Source organism: Oreochromis niloticus, linkage group LG12 (genome assembly GCF_001858045.2).
Source record: "Oreochromis niloticus isolate F11D_XX linkage group LG12, O_niloticus_UMD_NMBU, whole genome shotgun sequence".
NCBI classification, from domain to species: domain Eukaryota; kingdom Metazoa; phylum Chordata; class Actinopteri; order Cichliformes; family Cichlidae; genus Oreochromis; species Oreochromis niloticus.
In genome coordinates this window covers 8,547,555-8,569,869 of record NC_031977.2, presented here as the reverse complement: position 1 = coordinate 8,569,869, position 22,315 = coordinate 8,547,555, and the positions used below count along the sequence as shown (strand labels likewise).

The window sequence follows — 22,315 nt, the reverse complement described above, 5'->3', positions numbered from 1 at the left end:
GCTTCTTGGAGGACATTCAAAGCTCTTCTGCCTTTTGTTCTGTTCTCTGTCAAGATAATCCCACGCTGCTTCAATAACGTTGAGGTCCAGGCTCTGAGGAGGATAATCCATCACTGACAAGAATTTTATCCTCCACTTAACCACTTTCCTCTGAATTTTTTAAGGACACACTGCACACCATGCTGAGATGTACCCAATCGTTTTGGGAGTCACCTTGGTGGTGAAAATACTATTTTATAACTCAAATTGTGTTGTATTTGGCATTTTTCATACACTTGACTAAAAAAATTACGCGTTTTTGTGACCTGGTGTCTAGTAACAAAGAAGCTGTTCGTGTAGAAACAACACTGGTTCATCCCTTGAGATAGGTGCCTTTTCTGTGCTTGAATGATTGATGGGGTCGGTGGTAAGTGGCTTGCAAAAGAAAAACATTCCTTCTACAATGGTCAGGTACAAGGACTAGACTGTAAAAGAGTGAAAAAGTAGCCAATGTCCAAATAAACCTTGAGAAAACCTGGGAAAATAACTCACAAGATCACCTTAAAATGAGGGCTGGCTCAAGGCTTTTGCACAGTGCTATATTTATTATTGCTTTAAATGTGCATTTCATTGCCATCAATAATAATAAATTACAGGTAACACATTGCTATGAATGTAATAGGCTACTAGATAAATTACTTGAAATATGTATGTATTGTTTTAAGTCTGTTTTCCTTTTTGTGCTTGAGCTTTTTTATTTCATGCCTGTAATGACCACATGATACATGAGCAGTAGGGGATGGAGCACAGAGGCATGCGTAGTTTTAATGTGTTTATTAAAAATTAATATTTTATTTATGTATCCATTATGTATTCCTTTTTTGATATACTCTCTGTCTCTCTCTGACCACATTAACGTATACCATCTGGGTTCTGAGTATGGGGGTACATGAGGTTGGAGGAAAAAGTGTAGGGTGGACTTTTTTGTGTCTTATTTTGCTCTGTCACTTTTGAGACTAAGCTAATGGTACCTTTCCTTCCTTTTTTCACTTCCCCCTTTTATATAGGTGATAATAAATAATTTATTACAAAAAAAATGCATGATTACAAGTCTGAAGTAAAGCATTATAAATGTATCTGCTCAGGCTTCTTGCCTCTCTTCCTCTGCATCTCTCTCATAATCTCTGCTGGCTGATTTCTATCTTCCATCATCACTGCTCCACTGCCTCCCCTCCCCTGCTTCCACCTCCAGTCTCCCAGTGTCTCCCAGTGTCTCAGTGCTGTTGTTTCGCCTCTCTGCTTTCTACTGTCTCGGCGGGCGTTGAAGCCAGTCATGAACACCAAGCCCTCGCTGGATGGGAGCTCTGAGTTTGTGAAGAACGAGGAGGCTCGGGAGATTCCCCCTATGAGGAGCTACCTCTGGCTCACCATGTTCACCTGTTTCTGTCCTGCGTGGCCCATCAATATTGTGGCGCTGGTTTTCTCTGTCCTGGTAAGTTGCTCAAAGCTGGAAATGTGAAGTTTCTGAATCCTGTCTTTTTTTAGTTTAATTAATAGCTGTGGGTTAGAATGTGTAATGTTTTTAAGAGGTTTGCTGGCAGTCCAAACCCCCCCCCCAAAAAAACAAATAAATGTAAAAAATCAAAGCATATGTTATCCTGCATAAATGCATATTTTAGAGGGAAAAGTGCCACTGCTGGGAAAAACTCTACAGACCATGTGGGGTGATGGTAATAGTTGTTAAATATGGAGTAAACATAAGTCAAGTAAGAAATTTGCATCTTTACTGTGTAAAGTTATTCCAACCCTCTTAACTTTTCTGAGTGGCCTAACATTAACGCTGCCGCTGATGTTTGCTAAGATGAAATATACCTCCTGTTTATGGTCTTTCCAAGCACCCAACCACACCCTGGACTGCTTACAGTAATGCTCCATACAACGATGCTATCAGACGAGCATGTGGATAAAGCTCAGGAAAGAACATCCATTACCAGCCAGGGTGGCACAAAGTTGAAGAATTAGATAGCAAAGATGCATTTAGACTGATGTCAAGTCTTTGAGTTGTCAGATGAGATGGCGTGAGTGCCAACAGCAGCTGCTGCATTGCTGTAGCCGTGAGTAATAAGATGAGGCATGCAGGCTTAGCAACGTGTGGTTACCACTGCTTAGGACATTGGCTACAATACAAATATGAATTAGAGACAACATGAAAGGCAGGTGCAGATGTAACACACGAAGGGAGTTAATAATCATTTCCTAAATGTTCGGTGCAGATTCCCATGAAAGCCACGTGGCGAGGCTGTGTGTCACTATAAGGATTATTATTATTGGGAAAGTGGAACTAGTCTTTTCCTCACAGCATGTTTGCCCACAAAACATTACACACACAGTGTGAGCATGTACGATAATGTCCGTAATTGTCCCAAAGGCCCAGAAGAGCTATACCCACGAGGACTATGATGGCTCCAGACGGCTGGGTCGGAAAGCTCTCCACTTGGGGATCACCTCGTTTGTCATCGGTGCTGTCATCATCACTGCGTACATCATTATACACTTTACCACGGTATGAATGCACCAGATATAAGAGATGTTTAAAAAAGAAAGAGCGAGACATTTCAGCAATCTGTTTTTTTTTTCATTACAGCATGAGGTGTGACCTCTAGAGGGAAAAGAGGAGATGGAAGAGGCGAAAAGGTGAAGAGATGAGCACCATGTGGTGGAAAGGAGCTCTGTTTGGCTTCTGTCATCAGCAGCTTTGGAGGTTTTTAAAAGATCTGGTGGACCTAATTTTAATGTACCATACATCCTGACTGAAGCTATTATGTAAATGATATTGTAACTACATTTTCATAGGCTATGTGAATGTAAGGTAAAAGAGGAGCCTTTCCTGTACTGTCAATGACCAGGGTTTTTTTTTTCCTAACTAGAGGGCTAAATTATGAACTGCTATCAGATAACAGACAACATCTGCTTGATAACATCAACAGAAAACATCTTATTGTTTGAAGAAGCCACTGATAATTGTTAACTTGTGTTTGCAATCTTACTGTACATGATGTGAGCTTACAAATATAACATTAAACGTTTTGTTCAAAAAAATGGCCAGTTAAACAAAACGGAAATTACACAATATTCATATTTCCTGTCATGCAGAATAAAAACGAGTTTAGAAGTGCAGATGGCATAGCTTAAACCAATACCAAAATTTATATTTCAAACAGGGACTCAACTCATTTGATCTCCTTACAATCAATACTATGATTATGATCTGGCAACAATATTGCCACACTATAGTAGGTTGATTTCACAATACTCAGTCTACTTTGCCTTTTGGCCTCATTTCACCTTCTTTGACACCTGCTGCAAGCTGTTGACTACGTGTATGAGTAGTTGTAATCTGAGAGATATCATTAACGCTATTACAGGGCTAAAAATACAGCATGCAATTTTTACAGTTTAATCACTGTGCTAATTAAAAAGAAAAGAAAAGTCTAATCACCAGCTTATAGCAGTGAATCTGCTGGCACATTGCCGTGAACCCAGAAGTATCTTAATGAAGAGGTTTTGATTGTGAACCATGTTAACCTCTGATTTTGGCATTTTCCATTGGCAGAACCTCATAAAACATGAGTGCCATGCCTCTCGGCTGATCATAAACTCTGTACAGCACTGGAAGAAGGAGGTCATCTCGACTTGGTTTTCCCTTTGAAGTCCCTTTTCCAAATCCATATAAATCCCCAAGAGAGAAAAGAAGGAACTACATCTCTGGTTGTAAACCTTGGTTGGTGAAAATGAACCATAGCTAAAATCTTTTGAATTATTTTGATTTTTGTGCTTTGGACCAAGTTTCCAATGCTGCAACACTGGAAAGTAATCTGTTTGCACATGAAGCACTGAAATTTTATAGAGAATATCCGTGGAAATACAATAAGCTGCTGATTTTTTTTCTCCAACACAGTCTAAAACAAAAATGACCACTGTGGAAACGACTGCTAATGTAAATGCTTTTTGTTTAAGATTTTCTTTTTGAATCTTAAAACTGTAACATTGTGACCCACTGAATTTTATTTCAAATAAAATGGTAGGATGTTTAAATTTATTATGCTACATTTGGATTCTTTTCAAAACATCTATCAAATATTCATTTTTTGGAATAGCATTAAAAATTGGACATCATATTGATTCAGGGAGCTGGAACAAGCTGATACACGTTAAAATGCATTCTGTCAAACAGTGTGATTGTATTTACATGTACAGTAGCTCTCTCTCTGCTAATCCAGACAGAAAAAAAGAGATGGATTTTATTAAATACTGATGACTCTGTTTTGTTTTTATTTTGAGTGCATACAGTAACACCCGGATATATGGATTACATGAAACCGGAGAGGTGTGAGAATGTCTCAGAGGAATCAGATGTGAGTGCTGAGCTGCAGAAATCTATGGATCTGTGATCGTAACACAGAAAAACTTGTAGTAGGTCAGAAAAGAAAAGGCGATAACTATTTTATTTAGCAGGGATAATGCACATTAATTAACATGAGCACTTAGATCCATCATTTAAAAATTCCATATTTAGCCATATAAATAATTTTAATCTCCAGTCCCTGGCAGGCTGTTAGCAGTTATAACCATGCAAATTAACAAAATTTGACTCTATTTACAACTTTTACAACTAAATCCAGAATTAAATTTTAAATCCTTTTCGCCACATATAAGGTATTAAATAATTAGAACCCATCTTCGCTTAAAGACCTCATAATACTGTATCACTCCAAAAGAACAGTTTGTCCTAAGACTGTGGGCTTACCTGTGGCTCCTATGGGTATTTAAAAGTAGACTGGGAGGCAGAGCCTTCAGTTTCCAGCCTGTTCTGTGGAACCAGCTCCCACTTTGGATTCAGGAGACAAACACCCTCTCTACTGGCTGTAGCTCAGGTGGCAGAGCAGGTCAGCCACTAATCAGAAGGTCGGTGGTTCGATCCCAGGCTGCATCCTGGCTGCATGCCAAATATCCTTGGGCAAGATACTAACCCCATGTTTGCCTACTGGTGGTGGTCAGAGGGCCCGGTGGCGCCTGTGTCCGGCAGCCTCGCCTCTGTCAGTGCGCCCCAGGGCAGCTGTGGCTACTATGTAGCTTGCTATCGCCAGTGTGTGAATGTGTGTGTGACTGGGTGAATGACTGAATGTAGTGTAAAGCGCTTTGGGGTCCTATGGACTAGAAAAGCGCTATACAAATGCAGGCCATTTACTTTTAAGATTGGCTTAAAACTTTCCTTTTTGATAAAGTTTAGAGTCAGGACTGGATCAGGTGACTCTGAACCCTCTCTTAGTTACGTTGCAATTGCACAAGGCTGCTCGGGGGCTTCCCATGATGTACTGAGTATTTAATCTTCGCTCATTTCTTTTCAAGCTCTGTGTTTATAGGCTCTGCAACTAATCACTATTTATTATTAATCTCTCCCACAGTGTGTCTTTTGTCCTGTTGTCGTCCCGTTCCCCTCAACCGGCCATGGCAGATCTCTGCCCCTCCCTGCTGGAGGTTCCTTCCTGATTAAAGCGTTTTTTTCTCCCCACTGTCACCAAGTGCTTGCTAATAGAGTTTTTATGGTTTTGGATTTCTCCGTATTAATTTCTGATATAAAGCAACTTGAGGTGACTGTTTGGCACTATATAAATAAAATTGAACTGACAATAAAACATGCAGAAAAGAGGAAATAGGCACATATAGTTTGAGTCCAAAAGATTCAAAGTTTGAATACATACACTATGTTGTGCATTTTCTTCTAAATGCATTCGAAAACCTTTAAAACCTTAAAAACTGTGACTATATGATAACGTCTATGTCTCCTTTTCTTTGGGCATGTCAATGATTTCATATTAGAAACCTAAAGCTAGCTTCACGTTTAGACCTGCAGCTGAGTATTTGAGTTATCAGCTTGTTTTCAACGCGCCCGTGGCGGGACACGACCTATAAAAAGAGGTTTAATGAGTCCGCCGCAGTAAACGAAAAGGTCGGGTCAGTGACGACAGGGCAGCAAACAGTTAAACCGTCTTTGAAAACGAGCACAGGAGGCGGAAGAGGTGTGTTTTCAGCAGGCCTTCAACGCCAGACGCTGAAGTTTCTGCTAAACGGCGAAAGTCATCAGAGTACGGCTGACTAAGACGGAATAAAACTAAAATAAGGGCAGCGGAAGGTAAAAAACGAAAGAAAGAAAGGCCTGGAGAAAACTTGACTGCTGTTTTGTGTTAGTCCGCGGGGACGGAGGACGCCGCTCAGCTCTGGTGTTTTCAGGCAGAGGAAAACTTTCAGGAGACGGAAAAAGCCACGATAAGGACACAAGAATAAAAACACCCCGACCAAGGTGCTCATCTTGCCTGCAGCAAGCCGAGGCGCCACTGGGAGGTTTTTTGGTGGGTTATTTGTAGTTGTTAGCTGGCTAGAGTCCAGCAATCATTGCTGCTGCTGTTGTTATTAGTGGATATTGTATCGCTAAGGGCCCCTGGTGGTCATTGTAGGGACAACTGCGGGGCTCCCGGTATACTCTGCTGACTTAATGTGTTTTCTCTTGCAGTGTTTGAAGCATCAGGATGGGGAACAGCAGCAGTGACCGATCCAGTGGAAGTCATGGTGAGAGGTCATACAGAGAGGGACATCATGGAGGGAAGGAGGCTCGTTCTAACATCATGATGGACAGCGCAGATGATGCAGACCTTTTCCAGAGAGAAGATCAAAAGGTATTAGAGCAAGTTTACACCAGGAACTCTTAAATAAAGCTTTCTGCTCTGTCCCATTGCACTGGATAACAAGTGCCATGCAGGTTTTTGCACGTAAATTTGTTGTTAAATGAGTTGGTACCAATTATTGTACTATTAATCAATTTCCCCTCAACCAAAACTGGTCGCCGTGATTGGCAGCCAGTCCCCGAGCCTGGTTCTTCTGGTTGAGGTTTCTTCCTGTTAAAAGGGAGTTATGTCACCACGTGCTTGCTCAGAGCAGGATTGTGTGATTGCTGGGATATTCTCTCTATTGTATGGTCCTTACCTGATGATATAAAGCACCTTGTAACAGGTAACTGTTGTTGTGAATTGATGCTATATAAATAAAATTGAATCAAATCCTCTTTTATATATGGTTTTTACACTGATATGTATGAAATGGTAAATATTCAGATGATAAACATCATTCTTAAACTTTTTATGGTTTGGATCGTTTTTATTTTCCCTATAAAACAAAGATTCTTTGCAGTTTTTTGAAAAATGATTTGCAATACAAATGTCAAGTATTAAACAGCCAACCATAAAGCCTTTAAGCAGTCTGGTACCCAAAATGGTGCCATCTTTGTGCAGTGCACAGTTACACTGATTAGCCACCATAATACAACCACTAAGAGGTGATGTGAATAACACTGATCACATGATTGCAATGCCAAGTTCTCCTAGGAAACACTGGGTCTTGGCATTCACATGGATTTTATTTTTTATTTTTGCAGATATTGGCAGTAAAAGAGGGGCCTACACTAGAATTATTAACCAGATTTTATTTTTACGACTGATCAGAGTGCAGTGTAATGGAAAACAAGAGGCAGGATAACCAGTTTAATTAATGCTGAGGCAACATGTTGGAGGAGGGAGATAAATCCAAAGAGCTTAGTGTCTTGTAAAATAGTTGGTGCAAAGTGTCAGTAATGTGTCAAAACAGTAAAATATGGTCTGTTCAGGATGTGCAAACTGTGTGTAATGGATGCAAGGAAGGCTATATATTCTGTTAGTGATGTGTACATAAGTCAAATGTTAAAACAAAGATTTGTCCAGCAGTTTGATTTATCTGACCTATCTCAAATTCCTGATAAAGGTAAATTGTCTTTACTTTTTGTATCTGATTGGAGGGTAATGTCAAAGAACATATCATAAGCTAAAGATATGTTGAAGAGGTTACACATACAAAAAGCACTTTTCTGTGTCCTTTAGTGTTTTTCTAAGTTTGCCATTCAGTCTGGTTAAAGACTGCAGGTGCTCTTGCTAACATGGCAGTAATGCAGTGATATCATGCTTCTCAGTCTCCACAGGAATTACAGGAGTTTTTGGCCTGGCAGCAGGACCTGGTCAGCGACGCTAAAAATCTAGCACAGGCCAGACCGACTGTGTTCAGGTGGGCGGGCGCAGCCAAAGACGTCTTTGTGTCCGGCTCTTTTAACAACTGGTCTACCAAGATCCCACTCAACAAAAGGTAGTTTGAGTCAGGGGAAAGCAGCCTCAGAGATGCTTCACTATTTAAACTTATTAAAAGGTAACAAGCGGTTGTTTCTCAAACCCAGTCGGAATAACTTCGTGGCCATTGTGGACTTGCCTGAGGGAGAGCACCAATACAAGTTTTGTGTGGATGGTCAGTGGATCTTGGATCCGGCTGGGGTGAGTGGAGGTTTTACATTTTGGAGGTAAAAAGTGTCACTAGTTTACTCTTATTAGTGGTTTACACTTGGAAGTATGTATCATTACATTACCTTTTTAAAAAATTATAATTTTTTATGCTCTCACCCAGGCCGTGGTAACGTCTAAAACTGGAACAGTCAATAATGTCATACAGGTGAAAAGAACAGACTTTGAAGTCTTTGATGCCCTCAGGATTGACTCTCAGGAGTCAGCTGACGTCTCAGGTACTGAAACTTGTTTATTTGTAACTCTAAAACTTTGAGGTGGTTCTGTAACTCCAAAGCATGTTCAGACTTAGGCCATATTTCTTTGTATGCTGACAATTTTGGATATTTGGCTGATTATTGCTTTGATGATAGTACCCTTACCAGCCAGTTTGTTAGGTACACCCATTCAGCTTGTTGTTAACACAAATATCAATCACATGGTAACAACATGGTACATTTAGGCATGAAGCTGAGGTTCAAACAAAAATGCAGAATGGAGAATAAAAGTGATTTTACGTGACTTTGGCATGGTTGTTTGCCGCAGACTGGTCTGACTATTTTAGAAATGGCTGATCTGCTGGGATTTTTTTCCCCCACAAAACCACCTCTAGCGTCTCTAGCTAAAGGAGGAGGGGAGGGGAGGGGGGGGGGGGGGGAAGAAAATATCCAGCGAGTGGCTTTTCTCTGGGAGAAAATGCCTTATTGATGTCAAGTCAGAGGACAATGGCCAGACTCCTTGAAGCTGACAGGAAGACAGTAGAAACTCACGAACACCTCGTTACAATTAAGGTATACAGCAGAACATCTCTGAACACACAACACATCGAACCTTGAAGCAGATGGACTACAGCAGCAGAAGACCACACCGAGCTAAGAACAGGAAACTGAAGCTATAATTTCTGTGGGCTCCCCATTATGTAAACAACATAATCCTTGTATCAGTTCAGGCTGCTGATGGTGTAATAAAGTGAGCAACACCACAGTCTACCCTGAATATTGCTGCTGTTTGAGATGACTCAGATTATCTCAAACTGGTTTTTGTTGTTTTGTTTTTTAATATGAGAGTTGGTTCACTGCTCTCAAATGGCCATTGTCAATCCAAAGAGCACTTTGGGATGTGGTGCAACACAAGAATTCATATCATGGGTGTGCAACTGTCAAATCTACAGCAACTGTGATGATGTCATATCAATGTGGACCAAAATCTGAGGAATGTTTCGGTACCTTCTTGAGTCTATGCAGCAAAGAATTACAGCAATTATGAAGGCAACAGGGGTACTAGCAGTTTTTAACCTAATAATGTGGCTGCTGACTGTGGATGAATAATTGGAATCGAGTCCAAACTTTATAGCTGCCTGATTAATAAAGATTATTGATGGAAAAGCCTTTGAATCGCTTGTCCCAGAAAATAATGGTCTACATGCGCTGAAACAGGTAAAATAACTTAAGTAGTGTCAGTGTCCAAAAATATGCAGACTGCAGCTGCAACACTTTTGAGGAGTCTGGTTTTTATTTCAATATTGCATATTGGGGTTTTTTTTTCACTGGCATTTGTTTACAAAGGGTCCTTGAATAATTCTCTCTGCCGTATCTCTCTGTAAGGCTTTATTAAGGCAAAATTATTTATTTATTTTTACATTTGATCACTCTTTCCCAGACTTGTCCAGTTCTCCTCCTGGCCCCTACCTACAGGACGCATATGTAACCAAGCCAGATGACAAGCTCAAACATCCTCCTTTCTTACCTCCCCACCTGCTGCAAGTGCTGCTCAACAAGGACACTGGAATTTCTGTAAGTCCAGGCTTGAAGCTGTTATATACATTTAATTATATAATTATTTATATGCATATGTTTGATTTTGTTTGCTTCATCCTGCTGTGAATTTTCCACAGTGCGACCCGACACTGCTTCCAGAGCCTAACCATGTGATGCTAAATCACCTGTATGCCCTCTCCATCAAGGTAACAACTTGAATAGACTTTTTTTTTTTTTTTTGCCCCCCAAATTGTTAATGTTGTAGTTCAGATTTTGATTGTCAGTTCTCACGGTGCTGTGTCAAACTGTCATGCCATCATGTGATTGTGGGTTGCTTTCTGTTTGTTTTTAAAGGACGGGGTGATGGTTCTCAGTGCAACACACCGATACAAGAAAAAGTACGTGACCACTCTTCTGTACAAGCCAATATAATCCACGGAGGTGCGCTCCCTCCTCCTCTTTTGAAATCAATCTGTTGTTGTACACAGCTGCTATCTGGACTGCTTTGCTGAAACTGGACCTAAAGTATCTTCCTGATATCAGTTTAAAGCATTTGATAAAGTTATTGATTTTGAACTGTTCTATGATCTCAGAATTTGAAAATGTTGAAATGTTTAATGTTTGCAAATACGTGGTATGTTATGAGCAGGCCGGTGTTTTAAATGACTTCATTCCAACTTCACTTGACCTTGATTAATTAATACAAGTGTGGTTTATGGAGACCAAAATGATGAGGACGGGGGAGATCTGTAATTGTTGAACTCTGACGCCAAGCCTCAATTTTGACTTTTGTATTGAAGTGACCTGGAATTGCCTGAAACTGAGACTTGAAAAATGTTAGTTTTACTACCCAGGAGGCTAGCACAGCTGCATCGGCTCTCCTTACACGAGGAAATGGACACAAGGACACTAAGAGGTGGAAATGTAACATGTAATGTATATCATACGATTCCTTTGTTGTTGTTGGTTTTTGTTTTTTGTTTTTTTTCAAATACAGTGTTTTTTCACATGACACATTATAAATCAGAAATAGAACGAAGTTTTCATTAAAAAAAAAGTTGACTGCAAAAATCCATTAGTGCTATGAGTTTTCCTTTCTGCGTTTGTGCGTGGGTTTTTATTTTACTTTAATTTTTTTTTTTTGAGGTTGTATGATTCAGTGCACACACTGAGCTTTAGAAACCAGGTTCTTGTTTTTGTCGTGAATTGCATGAGTACACAATTTATTTTTAGTTTAGAATGAGATGAGCATCAGTGTCCGCCTGTGCAGCTGTTCTTTGTTTTTTTGTTTTTTTTGAATGATGCAATTTGTAAATTAATATTCAAAAACAGCTGTAGTCAACATACTCAACAGTAAAGATTCACATAATCAAATTATTGCTTGTAAAATCGACACGATGAAAAGCAAAAACTGAAAATGCTTCAATTATATATTTTAAATCTTTTTTTTTTTTTTTTTTTTTTTTTTGTCCTGTTGTTTGTGCCCATAAAGAAGCAAGTTTAGCAGAGTGAAAATCAGGTAAGGGTAGCATGACAGATGTTTACTTCTATTGCACAAACATGTAGGTAATGGATAAAATGGACATATTACAGAATGTTATATTACACTATATTTCTAATCAACTAGGTAGCTCTTGACACCTGACAGAACACATTTTGGGGTCAACTTGAAAGAAAGGCACATGTGAAATGTAAAAGAGAGCAAAAATGACATGATATTTAGGTGAAAACTGTTATGCAGCATTTAGTATCCCCATATAGCGGTATCATTTCCCAAAATATGCCAATACAAGGCAATTAATTCCCCCCCTCCAATCATGGACCAACTTCTAATTCAGTGAATGACGGTCAGCTTAGCATTGATCTTTCCACTCAAATGTGGCTGTTCTTCTCTGTCACCCAATTGCAGCTGCTGCTTCATCAGCTGCAAAGCAAACAAACGCTCTATACTGAAGCCTTCCTACTGCAGGATGTCACTGACAGTAGCCTTGGTGCGTAACTGCAAGTTGTAATAAGAGGCTGCAGATTTCAGATTTTTAGGGAATTCTGGTGTAGATGATAAGGCATGCGTTTATGAGTATTTTATTTAGTTAGCAGTAGTTTTCAAGTTGAAACAGCGGTGGTATAATGGTGGGGTAATGAAAAGCTGAAAAAGAAAGGGATTTGGGTCATCCCACTAACACTGTCATCTTTACTCTCATGGAGTTATGTGCACTGTCAATGAATTTTACAGCTGGGTGGAGATGTTGGTCCTCTTGAGGATTTGAATTGAATCCTGTCTATAATCTATGTGGGGTCTTCTACAGACACAGCAACGAAACTGAACTTTTGAAACGAGGTTAAACAACCAAAGGCTTTCTTTTTTTAAATTAAGGAGGCTGATTTAGTTGATCACAACAGCAACAGTTTCAGGGCTTTGTGGAGGCTGATCACTGAAGTTTAGGAAAATCACTGATGCCTCCTGTCAGACAAACTATATAGGACCACCACAATTTACAGGCAATTTTAAGTTTTGAAAAGCCCCATTTGTGTGTGTGTGTGTGTGTGTGTGTGTGTGTGTGTGTGTGTGTGTGTGTTACTGGGGATATTCTGTCACTCCAGAACAATGATAAACTGTGTCACATTTAGTCCTGGACGAGTAAAGAAGAAGGAAACATGAAATACCAACATGATGGTCGTGCAAATTAATATTTGTGATGGAACAAAGCTATGAAGGCCATGTTCTGTGCAAAAATACTTTTCAAATTATATTATTACTGTAGTCAAATGAACAAGTTGTAGTCCATCATCACTTAAATAAAAAAATTAATCAGCAAAGAAACTTTTAGATAACCAGTCCTTAATTCAGTTTTTGGTTGATTCTCGTGTGTTTTACTGTGCTGTGTTAAATGACTGGGTGTAGTTAGAGTTTATAATCAATTCAATTCAAACTTTTATTTATATAAATCTAATTGACAACAGTAGTTGTCAAGGTACAGTATGTGATATAGACCCTACAGTATTAGAGAGAAAACCCAAACAATCAAATGATACCCTATGAGCACAGTGGGGGAGGAAAAACTCCCTTTTAATAGGAAGCAACCTCTGGTAGGGTCGTCATCTGCTGTGACTGGTTTGGGGGTAAGGGGAAAGAGAAGAGAGCATAGAGACAGAACAAAAAGCACAGTGTGGGAGATAAAAGATAAAGGTTAATGACATGCAGTAGTAGTATAAACACATTGGAAGTACTCACTGCATCATCACAAGTCCATCAGCAGCGTGAGCCTTTAAAAGGGAAAGTTTTAAGCTCAAGGTTAAAATTAAATAGATGGTGGGAAGAAAGGGAGAGAAGGGAGATAGGAAACTAGTGAGTGAAGTGGAAATGAAGGGAGGGAGCCTGAGAGGGAGAAAAGGAGAGAAGGTAGGAAGATAGAGTGGGAAGATGCTGTGAAGAAAGGGAAATAGGGAGGGATTAAGGAAATGAAGGACAGAGGAAAACAGGGATGAAGATTGGAGGAAGGAGGGAAAAGAGTAGGAGGGAGATAGAAATATGGAAAGGGAGGAAAGAGATAACACATGAGTATAGGTAGGAGGGAGGAGAGAATGAGGAAGATATGGAGTGAAGTAAGGGAGACAAGGGAGGAGGATCAAGGGAGAGGTAAATACAGGGAGGGGATAGGATGGAGGGAGGAATAAATGCAGGTAAATAGGGATGGAGAAAGTTGGAGGAAGTGGGTGAGGGGTAAATACAGGGAGGGGGATTGGATAGGGCAGGATAGGAAGTAAGGAGATAGTGATGGAGGGAGGGTGGGACAAATTAAAGCACATACGGGTACATACTAATAGAGATATAGGGAGGGAAGACAAAGGGAGGGAGAGAGTGTGTGTGTACTGTGTGTTACGCACTGATCAATAATCAATCATTTGTTCCATTATAAGTGGTCACACTAATGGAAGCAGAGCAGCTGCAGACAGTCTGACTGTAATCTGATTACATTTCATATTGAAATGTCTTCACAGACTGAGATTCAGTCAGTCAGAGTCTGAACTTCAACATCTTTTTCACTGAAAGTCGCCTAAATCAGTCCCATTGGCTCGACCCAGAACCGGAATCACTTAAAGATGTCATAGGCTGGACTGTGTCCAGGTCTGCTTGCATGGTGGACTCGGACATGAGTCAGACACAAGACTCAGAGTTTATTTTTAAACTCAGTTTGTTGAACAAGCTGCCTGGTGTAGGGTCCCGGTGGTCTTAGGACCAAAACCCAGTATTCTTCTCTTTGTTTGAGGTGTGCAAATTTATCTCCACCCCTGCACTGAGACTAATAGATTCAATACCTGCTGACACTTGTAGTGTTCAATCCTCAGTCTACTTGCAATCACACCTACATAGAAAGAAAAAAAGTTAGATTTTTTTTCTATGCAGGTGTGAAAAAAACACTTTTAAAGGTGTTTTTATTGATTAAAAACACCTTTAAAATTGTCAGTTTTCACCAGATTCTCACAATAATTGAACTTACCACAGCAAAAATTGTCTTTAGGCCAGTGGAGCCAGGTTTCTGGCTTGGGAGCAGACAATTAATGCCTGACTAGTTTGTGCCGTTCTGAAGCTGAATTCTGGGGGTTCCAGTATAAAAAGATTGGGATCCCAATCCCAATCTTTTTATACTATTGTTAACATTGTTAATCAGAACAGTTTTCTTCTCTCAAGTCACAAATGTTAGTGATGAGCCAGACTGAACTTATATTTGTAGGCATGAAAGACATTTTATAACATAAAAAATACATTAATATGAAAAAAAAACTTCTTGTGTCAGCAGTCACTGAACTTCTGTCCCTTAAAGTGTGCAATGAATACAGATAGATGAATGAGACACTCCGTAAATAGTCAGCAAGTGTCTTCTGTCAGATTTCAACTACAGCACAACATGGAGACGTCTCTAGGTAAAGTTCTGAAACATTTCAGTCTTGGTGGTTCCAAATAAAGACCAAAAAAGTGCACTGAACAAAAAAAAACAAAAACAGATTTACCAACGTTACCTTCAATCCAAAGTAATGTGATGTTAAAAATGACAAAACAACCCATCAAATAATTGCACAAGGCACATTAAAATAATATTAAGAAATCACACTTCTTTGTTCCGAGAGTTCGTTGCAAGGATGTGTCAGAGTATTAGTAACAGATTCAGAGAGTGGGACTCAGAGGGTAAGACGACCAAGAACCACTTGGGAGGGAACAAAAACTAGTGGGCGGGATATGGTCACATGTAAGTGTTGGTGACAAGAAGAAATTAAGCATCTGAAAGACAACAATGAGCTGATAAGTTCAAAGACCAAGGCATATTGTAGCAAAACAAAAGTTTCACAGGGCCAGCATCAAGCATGCTGGGGGGAACTGTCTTCAGATTTACTTGATTAACCAAGATACAATTCAATAGGATGAACAGGCATTGTTTCAGTAACAAAGTCATGTTAATTAATGAGACACACAATGTGTAAGGATCAAAGAAGCTTCATTTCAAAGAACTCCTGTTGCTTTAAAAATACATTTTTGATATGCTGTCATGTTATGAACTACAGTTTTTGTTTTTAGCCCCTGACATTTAAAATTGCAGATTCCAGTCCTATTTTTGTCACAATCAGCTGCGTAGCATGAGGATAGTTTTATTGTGGTGCCAAATGCAGAACACAGCAGACAGAAGTAAAAATATGGCAAGCCTTTAATGCTGAATAGTTCAAAGATAAATATGATCCAAAAAACAGTGGAGCCAGGAAATGCAAATAACAAGGAAACAGTAGGAATAATAATACAGGAAACCCAGGGAATGCATCCAGGAAACAATAGGAAGCACAGAGAAACCAAGACAAGGAAACACACAAGTGGAGACTAAGGCTACGTTCACACTGCAGGCGAAAGCGCATCAAATCTGATTTTTTTGACCCTATGCGACCCATATCCGATCATGGTATGACAGTGTGAACGGCACAAATCCGATATTTTCAAATCCGATCTGGGTCACTTTCGTATGTGGTACTGAATCCGAACATATCCGATGTTTTAGAAAGCGACTGCTGTGTGAACGGTCATGTCGCATTAAATCTGTCTTTTACGTCACTGACACGAGACACACGCCAATTATCAGCGCCGGAGAAGCGCCCGAGAAGACATCGCGAACGCTTCCTGCCCATCCAGTGCAGATGTTAGTGAAACTGTTGGGAAGACAACGTGAACATTTTATTTGTACTGTATAATCTGCAGATTCTGACAGAAATCTGCAACTATCCTTTGAAGCACCGCTCCTCTCTAAAACTGCAATAAGGATCATTATTAGGTCATCTACATTATTATGTAAATAACAGAATAATTTAAAGCATAAATTGGGAAACGTAAAGTCCGAAGTCTTTATATTAAGGGCCATCAGTCAAACTTGTTTGCTCTGGGTCTAAACAGAGCGCATTGTGTGTGACATCTTCTTTTGCGCATGCGGGCCGCTTTGAGCGTTCACATTAGAGCGCGTTTGTGTTTGCGTGAACAAGCAGACAAAAAAATCGGATTTGATCAAAAAATCGGAATTGAGCATTAAGACCTGCAGTGTGAACGTAGCCTAAGGCTACATCCACACTAATGCGTTTTCGTTTGAAAACGCATCGTTTTCTCTCCGTTTTGGCCTCCCGTCCACACTGAGGCAGCGTTTTCCCCGATGGAAAACGCAGCATTTTCGAAACACTCTCGAAAACGCATACATTTGAAAACATTTTGAGTGGCAGTGTGAACAGCGAAAACGCAGACTTTCTGAAAAGATGAGGCATGTTAGTCATATGATGCAGTCATGTGACCAATTAAACTAAGATAGCGGAGGGCATTATACAGCAGTTGTTTTGTTTGCACTCAATTTTACAGCCCTATTAAAGATTAATATCAGTTTGTGCATGCTCCAGATAGCTTTTCTTCAAATTCTTTAACTCTCACTCGCTTTTGCAACCTTGTACGTTTGTGTTACTCGCAGCAACAACTCCACCTCATTGTTAGTCCATTTAAAAATAACCTCGGTGCTTTTCCTCAACATTTTGCCGCAACGTTTCAAAAAGAGCCGGAAAAGTGAATAAATGGCAGACAGAAATGAGGCAGGTCGAATCTTCTTGCGTTTCACGCATGCGCAGGACTGGAATGTAAGCGTTTTCGGACGTTTCAATGTGGATGCGCAACTCTGTGAAAACCACTGAAAACGATAGTGTGGATGGGTTTTCAGATGAAAACGCCATTTTCAAATCTATCCGGGCTAGTGTGGACGAAGCCCAAGTCAATAGTGACAAAAGTGACAAAAAACTAGGAAGTAACTAAACAGAGAAGACAGACTCTAACACACAAACCTGACACAGAAGGGGATAAAAGGAAGGCTAAGAAAACATAAAAGAGACCATAAAAAACAAAAAAACAAAGACTTGTGATGCACATGATATCAGGAATAAACAATACTGATCAAACTAAGAACCAAAGGGTATGTTAAATAATAAAAAAAAAAAAGTCCAAAACAGAAAACCCAGGACCATCACACCTTTTGTTTTCCTTTTCCTCACTGCATTTCTTTTTCCTGTTAGCTGTTGGTTTAGTTTGCTGTGACTCTTTTGGCCACTGTGCTGGTGAGAAAAAGCACAGTCCCATCAGTCCTGCTGTTACCGCATAACTTACTGATACTAAGGCTACGTTCACACTGCAGGCGAAAGCGCATCAAATCCGATTTTTTCACCCCTATGCGACCCATATCCGATCATGGTATGACAGTGTGAACGGCACAAATCCGATATTTTCAAATCCGATCTGGGTCACTTTCGTATGTGGTACTGAATCCGATACGTATCCGATGTTTTAGAAAGCGACTGCTGTCTGAACGGTCAAGTCGCATTAAATCCGTCTTTTACGTCACTGACACAAGACAGACGCCAATTATCAGCGCCGGAGAAGCGCCCGATAGGACATCGCGAACGATTTCCTACCATCCGGTGAAACTGTTGGGAAGACAACGTTGGAGAAATGTGAACATTTTATTTTTACTGTATTTTCTGCAGATTCTGACAGAAATCGGCAACTATCCTTTGAAGCACCGCTCCTCTAAAACAGCAAAAAGGATCATTATTAGGTTATCTACATTATTATGTAAATAACAAAATAACTTAAAGCAAAAATATGGAAACATAAAGTCCGAAGTCTTTATATTAAGGGCCATCAGTCAAACAATATTGTTTGCTCTGGGTCTAAACAGAGCGAGTTGTGTGTGACATCTTCTTTTGCGCATGCGGGCCGCTTTGAGTGTTCACACTGGAGAGCGTTTGATGTCGCATTTTATGTGTAGTGTGAACAAGCAGACAAAAAAATCGGATTTGATCAAAAGATCGGAATTGAGCACTAAGACCTGCAGTGTGAACGTAGCCTAAGACTTGAGACAGGGTGATTAGAATGATAGTCCAGCAGCTCTCTGTATTACTGCCCTCTGTCAAGGCAAAGACTTTAGATGACACCATTAATTTAGGTTCATTTGTTTCAAGTACACGAGTGCACACATTCATCCTGAGCTCAAGATAGATGACCATCAAGAACCAGCTGTGCAGTTTTATGTTTTAGATGATAGCTGTCTTTATTAATGGCATTTGTACATTAATAAACAACAATTGGAGGTTGTATGAATTAATCAAAACCCAGCCTCTTCAACAGTAGGTTGAATCTAAGCAATCACCACAGGCCACCCCTTGGTTCTGCTTCTATCCATTGGGTTTGAATTATCTGAAGACTAATTACAAATGACTTTCTAACAATCAACTTTCCACAGTTTCCAAAGTCAAGTGACCACTTTTCTATACAAGGCTCCACAGATCTGAGCTCATTTTTGAAATAAAGCCGATTGTATGTTCTATGGTTGCTTTGCTGAAACCAGACTTCTCCCTGATGTCAGTTTAAAGACAGCAGAAGAAATTTTGTAATGGGATCAAAAGTTGAAAATATTTCAGTTAAAATTGTGGATCAGTGTTCAAACTGACACCTTAAAAAAATCAGTCAGCTATGTTATAAGTGCTTACAAATGGGAATAGTGAGTATTGAAAAGTGACAAATCAATCTTTCTGCTGTGGTGGGTGATGTGATCAGTTGGCACAGTAAACTGAGTGATCCAGGTTCTTGTTTTCTGGGTTGTATGTATTCTGCGCAAAGCAGTGAGCCGCAGCACGATCACACTCGCACACAGCAGCTTGACACGTATTGTTGGCCGCTGCAGAGAAAGAGCTGTGTCAGCACATGAATACACAACTTCACAGTAATAGCTAAACAGCTAACACATTTAAACATTACAAAGGTGGCGTGGTTCCATACATACATGCATAGTTGGAAATTTGTGATTTAAATACATTTTTTAAAACCCAAAACATTAGAATTTAACTATTTCTTTTGCCCAAAATGTGTGTGTGTGTAAGCCTGTTTAGTAAGTCTCAGTGACAGTGTTACCTGAGCAGGTCACTCTTTGATTATTGCAGGTAAAATCGAAATCAATAATGTAAGGAAGGTTATCAACATCCCCGCATCCAGGAATCTTTCTGCTATCTGCATAGCATTTATCGTGAACTTGGCAGCACCTACAAATGGATCGGGAGGAGAGAGCATGTTTGAGACAACGTCAAGTTCCCTTCTATTTCAAAAACTGAAAACAAGTCTGTTGTGTAATGTCTGATTCTTACGCATCCACTCCATCTCGGGGGGTCCCCCCTCCTCCAAAGCCACAATAGCAGCCGTAATTGTTGTATCTTAGAGGGTTAACACCGGGCTGGGCGCACTGGATCATCGACCCAAAATGCCACATTGCCTTAGGCAGCACTGCACCACTGACCGTACAAGCTGTTAGGACGTACACAAAAAATAAATTAGGAGAATTTATCTATTTATATATAAATAAAATCACTTGTAAATGAAAAACAACAACAGCAACTTTTAAAGCGCTACAGTGATCGTGTAAAACACTGATAATAACATACATAAGCTTTTTCATGCTTACCAGTGAGAAGCAGCAGCAGAGGAGGAGTAATCAAATTCATGGTTACAGACACAGGAACCTGAAATCTGGTACAGCCTGCTTTTATAAGTAAGGGTGAGAGGGGGTGGAGACATCTCAAAGACTAACATCAAATCTGATGCTCTGTTAAGCCAGCACACTTTGTTTTTCTTGTATTTCATTGGTAGAACATAACAGCATTTACTCAGTTTCTGTAGTGTGTAAATTTAAGGTAATAAACCTCACTTTAGTATTTTTATGACATGCTTCTTAAACTTTATTTTAAAAAAATCCATATCAAAGCTTCAGTTTATAAATTATGCTTTTATATACGAACCATCAAATGGTACAGTCCAATCACATGTGGAAAACACAAAATAATGGAAAGGAACATTCAAAGACCTAATTCTGAAGCAACAGGTGAGAGGTGAACGATCAAAGGAGTTTATTTCATCCATTAGTTGTTTCTGCAAAATGTGATTGGACAATTAAGATCATTCCCTCAGCAGACTGGTGAACTTGAGTGAGTAAGAGCAGACCATAAAATCAGATTTAAGGTTCAATTAGAAGATTGGGAGATTAAATGCTATGAAAAATAACTTGATGTTTGTTAAATTAAAAATTAAAATCTAAATGTTCTTCCAAATGTCCAGCATGAGTATATACAAAAAAGCCATGACGTTTTGGGACCCTTACAGCACATCGTCAAACTTTTCTGCCAGAAAATAAAATTCATGCCACGAGAACAGCAAAACCCTTTAAAAACCAGTTGGAGTTGGTACTAACTGCCCCTTTCAGTAAACTCTGATACGTACAGATATGCTCTGTTCACTCTTAGAACAGCGTTGCCAAACACAGTTTAAACACCTGTCAGAATAAACCAAATCAAATCGCAGTGCCATTGAAAAAAGAGGTAATGAACTGGCAAAAAATCCTGACAACCAAAAGAAAACTCTGTGTATAATGGCTTGGCTAGTGAAACACAGATTCAAGGTCCTTCTATACGGAAAACATTCAGATAAACGTTTATAAGAGGAAAATTATGGAGAATACCAATGGATCATAACAGGACTACAAAATGCCTCTAATTAATTAGAGAATTTATAAAATACAGAAGGTTACATCAAAGGTATCTGGATAACGTGTGCAGCTGAACGCATCGAGAAGAAAAGAAGGTGGCACTCTGAGCATTAGTAAGATCTATTAGTAAGGTATTAGCAAATACTTAATTCATCATTTATATATCATTACTCCTTCTTAGTATGGCATTTCTAAATACAGATGTTTATCCATCTGTTACGTTTGCGCCATGTACAGCTGTCACTGCAACCGCATCACTGCTAGTAATAATCATAGTCATAATAATATATGTGCACTTATAAACTACTAAGCAGGACTAATGCTATATAAATGATGGATTAAGCATTTGTTAATACCTTACTTATATCTTTCTAATGCTTAATAGTGTGACATAATTGGCATTGCTAAAAAAAACCAAAACATTATTGACCCTTTAACATACAATTGCAGTTTGTATGTTCCTGACACAAATGAAAATAGCTGAAGTTATAACACTGTACAGAAATAGAGATCGACACCAATTCACAAGTTATACAGTTACAGGCCTGTTTCTCTACTTTTACAACTCTCCAAAATACTGGACGAAGTTCTCATTAACAGATCTGTCAAATTAATTGATAAACACAAAACAGCTCGGGTTCTTGGTCACCACCTGAAAGGCCTTTCTACCTTGTATTGCTCAGACTGACCGGTCGGCCAGCTTTAGGAAGCATCCAAACAAGTAATGTGAAAACAAATAAAACAAATAAAACAAAAACATTTATGAACATGGTTTTGGAAGGGTAGATATATCATTATATCTATATTTATCACAGAAATAAAGATTTGTTTTTTCTTTCTCTCTTTCGTGGGGCGAGTGAGGGTATTGGGGTTAATGGTGATCAGGGTAAACTGGTTTTGAGCACGTGGGAGGGATTAATAAGTATGTAGGTATTCCTTCATACTCTATATCGGACTTGGCGATTGAGTTGGTATTTCATGTCATGTAAATATTTTATGTGTATATGTTGATTTGTTTATTTTACATGAAGTAAAAGGTTATCACCATCATCATCATCATCATCACCATCAT

The 22,315-nt window shown here is 39.4% G+C and overlaps 3 protein-coding genes across 5 annotated transcripts; 2 read left to right on the top strand and 1 right to left on the bottom strand.

The window, feature by feature from the left end:
- Positions 1-907: 907 nt before the first annotated feature.
- Positions 908-4,078, top strand: LOC100708621 (transmembrane protein 233-like). Of its 2 annotated transcripts, XM_025897137.1 has the most exons (4): positions 908-1,471; positions 2,408-2,542; positions 2,624-2,673; positions 3,593-4,078. In XM_025897137.1, exons 1-3 carry the CDS (start codon positions 1,313-1,315, stop codon positions 2,633-2,635), a joined length of 306 nt encoding a protein of 101 aa, XP_025752922.1. In that variant the 5' UTR covers positions 908-1,312; the 3' UTR covers positions 2,636-2,673; positions 3,593-4,078. The 2 variants fall into 2 exon arrangements, with proteins under 2 accessions (XP_025752922.1, XP_003445719.1); XM_003445671.5 differs by having other exon boundaries at positions 910-1,471; positions 2,624-4,078.
- Positions 4,079-5,966: 1,888 nt separating this feature from the next.
- On the top strand, positions 5,967-11,223 carry prkab1b (protein kinase, AMP-activated, beta 1 non-catalytic subunit, b). 2 transcript variants are annotated; one of them, XM_005473012.4, is made up of 8 exons: positions 5,967-6,389; positions 6,551-6,713; positions 8,036-8,205; positions 8,294-8,387; positions 8,518-8,632; positions 10,053-10,186; positions 10,288-10,356; positions 10,505-11,223. In XM_005473012.4, the coding sequence occupies exons 2-8, from the start codon at positions 6,567-6,569 to the stop codon at positions 10,580-10,582; spliced, it is 807 nt and encodes a 268-aa protein (XP_005473069.1). In that variant the 5' UTR covers positions 5,967-6,389; positions 6,551-6,566; the 3' UTR covers positions 10,583-11,223. The 2 variants fall into 2 exon arrangements, with proteins under 2 accessions (XP_005473069.1, XP_005473070.1); XM_005473013.4 differs by lacking the exons at positions 5,967-6,389; positions 6,551-6,713 and adding an exon at positions 7,395-7,726.
- A 7,608-nt stretch (positions 11,224-18,831) lies between these two features.
- LOC100705146 (phospholipase A2, minor isoenzyme) lies at positions 18,832-20,241 on the bottom strand. Its single transcript, XM_003445577.4, has 4 exons — positions 20,167-20,241; positions 19,853-20,009; positions 19,623-19,750; positions 18,832-19,389 (listed from the first exon to the last, which is right to left on the bottom strand). Exons 1-4 carry the CDS (start codon positions 20,204-20,206, stop codon positions 19,265-19,267), a joined length of 450 nt encoding a protein of 149 aa, XP_003445625.1. The 5' UTR covers positions 20,207-20,241; the 3' UTR covers positions 18,832-19,264.
- Between the last annotated feature and the right edge of the window lie 2,074 nt (positions 20,242-22,315).

What these genes read in the sequence shown, in the direction of transcription:
- prkab1b (XM_005473012.4), top strand. Translation starts at nt 6,567, where the DNA reads ATGGGGAACAGCAGCAGTGACCGATCCAGTGGAAGTCATGGTGAGAGG. An exon ending in TCCAGAGAGAAGATCAAAAG is followed by an intron (nt 6,714 to 8,035) that starts GTATTAGAGCAA and finishes CATGCTTCTCAG; the next exon opens with TCTCCACAGGAATTACAGGA. An exon ending in GGAGTCAGCTGACGTCTCAG is followed by an intron (nt 8,633 to 10,052) that starts GTACTGAAACTT and finishes ACTCTTTCCCAG; the next exon opens with ACTTGTCCAGTTCTCCTCCT.
- LOC100708621 (XM_025897137.1), top strand. Translation starts at nt 1,313, where the DNA reads ATGAACACCAAGCCCTCGCTGGATGGGAGCTCTGAGTTTGTGAAGAAC. An exon ending in CGCTGGTTTTCTCTGTCCTG is followed by an intron (nt 1,472 to 2,407) that starts GTAAGTTGCTCA and finishes ATTGTCCCAAAG; the next exon opens with GCCCAGAAGAGCTATACCCA.
- LOC100705146 (XM_003445577.4), bottom strand. Translation starts at nt 20,206, where the DNA reads ATGAATTTGATTACTCCTCCTCTGCTGCTGCTTCTCACTG. An exon ending in TCTGCTGCTGCTTCTCACTG is followed by an intron (nt 20,010 to 20,166) that starts GTAAGCATGAAA and finishes ACGTCCTAACAG; the next exon opens with CTTGTACGGTCAGTGGTGCA. An exon ending in CCCCGAGATGGAGTGGATGC is followed by an intron (nt 19,751 to 19,852) that starts GTAAGAATCAGA and finishes ATCCATTTGTAG; the next exon opens with GTGCTGCCAAGTTCACGATA.